Source organism: Fulmarus glacialis, unplaced genomic scaffold, assembly GCF_000690835.1.
Source record: "Fulmarus glacialis isolate BGI_N327 unplaced genomic scaffold, ASM69083v1 scaffold11469, whole genome shotgun sequence".
Lineage (NCBI taxonomy): Eukaryota > Metazoa > Chordata > Aves > Procellariiformes > Procellariidae > Fulmarus > Fulmarus glacialis.
The window spans coordinates 2,693-5,981 of record NW_009235236.1 but is presented as its reverse complement, the minus strand read 5'-3'; the positions used below and the strand labels follow the sequence as shown (position 1 = coordinate 5,981).

General features: G+C 49.0%; 1 protein-coding gene across 2 annotated transcripts in view; it reads right to left on the bottom strand.

Moving 5' to 3' along the window:
* Positions 1 to 2,781, bottom strand: part of CLCN5 (chloride channel, voltage-sensitive 5) — a 26,393-nt gene extending 23,612 nt beyond the window's left edge. The window contains exons 1-2 of one of the 2 annotated variants that reach the window (XM_009585947.1): positions 2,638 to 2,770; positions 15 to 17 (exon numbers count right to left, since the gene is read on the bottom strand). In XM_009585947.1, coding sequence (XP_009584242.1) covers positions 15 to 17; positions 2,638 to 2,770 — 136 coding nt within the window. Of the gene's footprint in view, positions 1 to 14; positions 18 to 2,637 lie in introns of both variants that reach the window. The other variant, XM_009585948.1, reaches the window with a different exon arrangement.
* Between the last annotated feature and the right edge of the window lie 508 nt (positions 2,782 to 3,289).

The following is a 3,289-nucleotide window of genomic DNA, read 5'->3' as shown; positions in this document are numbered from 1 at the left end:
GCTCACAGGAGCACCGGCTGCCAAATGCACTCCAGATTTACAAATCTACCACGCAGCAGGTGACCTTTCCTCCTCTGGTCACTTGACAGGACCCATAAGCTCCAGTTGTGGCTGTTTTTTCAACTTGAGATGCCACCACTCTTGCAGGAGAGTTTGACAGTCTTGGAGAAGGTGGTAAGACAGGGCTGGGTTCTGGCTCCCAGGTGTCACTAAGTCACTCCCGTCCGACAACACACCAGACAGCAAAAGCAGCAGGTCCCAGCCAGAGGTTTGCAGCCAACTCCACCATGGGAGAACCTCAGTTACCACTTCTCCAGCTCCAGCCAAGCCTGTGCCACTGCATCTTCAGGTTGCGCGCCTGGCACCCAAACATTTGCCAGCAAACATTTCCTGAAGTCAGTAGGGGGAATTTGTAGAGTGAACTGAAAACGGTATTTGGGCAAGCAACTCTTTACCCTTTTTACTTCTGAGTCAACCTCCGGCCCCGCAGACGTAAGAATCCTGCCGACAGAGAGAGCCTCTTTCAGGGGAGCCGCTCCTGCCACCGGGTCTAGGGCAGCCCCCCGAAGCACTGCCACCACCATCGCTGCAAGCTGCACGTACCAGCGGGGCGGACCACCGCTTTTTTCACAGAAGTAGCCACAGGCCTTCAAACGCCCTGAGCGGAGACGCGAAAAGCCTATTCAGGCAAGGAGGGAAACAAGCGAGTGCTGTTTCAGGCCAGCAGCAAAACTAAACTCAGCTCAAGTTAATGCACCGCTGCTTCTAAGCTCCATAGAATAATAATTTCCTTACAAGAAGTTAAAGAATTCAGCTCCTTCTTTCTAAATATCAAACATGAGCACACATTTAACTTCAGACAGCTGATACCCCAATGGCTATAGACAAAGCAGCTCTCACCAGCAGGTAAGAGAACATGAATTTACAATTCCATTACCAACGTGCATAACGTGATTGTTTCTATGCACCAATTCTGCACATACTAGTAATTAATACACCTTCAGAAGTAAATTTGGTCACAAGTCATTATTTCAAGCTCTGCGCGAGGAGTTTTGAAGTGGACTCCCAGTTCTCAAAGTCACTTCCACCACCAGGTCAGGTTGGAGCGAGGACGCTGCCCGACACCTGCACCGCAGCCGGCCCCACGTACCAGCCACCCTCCTTCGTCTTGGACGGCACCCAGGAAACAACACGTTCGGGATGCAAATCTTGCACGCGTCCCCTTTGCGCACCGACAGAGGGTTTTTAACCACAAACCAATGCTTATCACTCAGCGTTAATGCAACAAAAACACAGTCATCCTTCCTCCGCTTGAGCCTGAAAGCGGTGAGAGGGACCAAGCCAAGTAGAAAACAATCATATGCTCCTGACAGGATCTCCAGCAGCAGAAGAGCTGGTCGTTTCGGCTACTGACAGGCGACATTTGAGGAAGCCTGTCTTCATTTGCACTACCTGGAGGCAGACCACGTCATTGAGAAGCAAAACCAGAAGGATTTTTAAAGCCTGTCTTCATTTGCACTACCTGGAGGCAGACCACGTCGTTGAGAAGCAAAACCAGAAGGATTTTTTTTAAATTTTTGCCCTACAGTAAACAGGGGTGGGGAAAGAAGAGGATGAGAAGGTTTATGGGAAGTCATGCAGACTTGCAGACTGCTGTCCAAAATTAAGTATTTTAGCTTTTAAGCTAACTTATGATAATTCACGAAGATTAAGTATTTTAGCTTTTAAGCTAACTTATAATTCACGGAAGACAAAAATCAGGCAGATCTTGCTGGCTAGTGCCAAAGCTCAGCAAAACCATGCATCCCTCCACCATTGATTTCACAACCTCAGGCTCAGACCAGAGGAGGTAGCAACAGACCCTCTCCGGACAGACGAGCGGTGGCAGGGGAAGCCCAGCATCTCAGGCTGTGTGCAAGCTCAGCACCAAACCCCTTCGTGCCGTTACATTTCCAGATCCTCTTCACAACGGACAACCTTTAACATTAGAGGTAAGGAAGAAGGGAAGGGGAGGGGGGAGTCTCTGCTCATATCACAAACCCTTAGGAATTGCTCTGCGCTGTCATCCTGCCCATCACACTTACGACACCTCCTCGTGGCACGGCCAGCTATTTCTGAAAACTCCAGAAAGGACTATGCAGAAGCCCTAAAAGCAAAGCAGTGGGAAAAGATATGCTACATTTAATAGCAAAGTAACCACACACGGCTAAGAGAACAGTTTTCCCCTCTGACAGGTTACTGGATGCACACAGCCTGAGATCAGGCAGCTCAGTTGCTGGAGATAGACAAGCAGTGCCTCCCCACCACAACAGAGTCGCTCACACGCTTCTTACAATTGCCATTTATTTTAAGGAGATTTTCTACTTTGCACAGAACACGCGCCTCCCACCAGCCTCCGTTACAAAGCAATGCTGGGAGCCAAATGTGGCACGTGAGCAAGCGTTCAGCTGCTCTGCAGAAGTCTATTCATGGATGCAATGCAGCGCACAATCCTGCAAACTATTCATATTGGTGCCGCGAAACGCCAGACTCCCACCCTCGGCAGAGGCCAGTGGGACCCATACAGAAAATACTAACATGAAATCCTACCGAAAGCCATTATGAAAAACAGAAAGCAAAGAGATGCATGGGTATTACCTCCCATCTCCCTGTCGAGTGGTGGGTCATCATCTGCCATGGAGAAGTCCAGAGATGCTCCTGCTATTTCCAGCATATCTTCATCACTAGTGCTGCTCTGGAAACTCCCCCGTCGATAGCCTTTCTGATCCATGGCCAGCGCTTCCAAACCTGGAGCAAAGGGAAAATTTTTAGAGCACAAGCATGAAGACTCATTCTCTAAGCCAACTGGATGGACGCCCACTTGACACTTTGTCCTGAAGACCAGGAGGCCACACTGCTCTTCCCACGTGAAGGAGAAATGCAGCGATACCACCTGAAGTTTGGGCTACAACAGGACAAAACTGGATGTTCACAACTCCAAGCAAAGCTCTTGCACTACATTTCGTATTGCCACATACCAGAAACAAACATCAAGTCCCAGTATGGCATCTGAACTCAACTGGAAAGACATACAAACACAGCAGCATTAGGGTGCCCAGGTTCTTAAAAGAAAACAGGTTTAGAAAACTTTGCACACGCAAGCTAAGCCTCACAGAGGAAAATCCTTCCATAATAAGGGATCCTACACACACATCCTCTGCTCCTCAATCTGCTGCCTGCTGGAAAAGGGCTCAAACTGGGTTTTGAATAACCAGCTGCCAGCCACGAGACAGGCTTATTCATGACCATG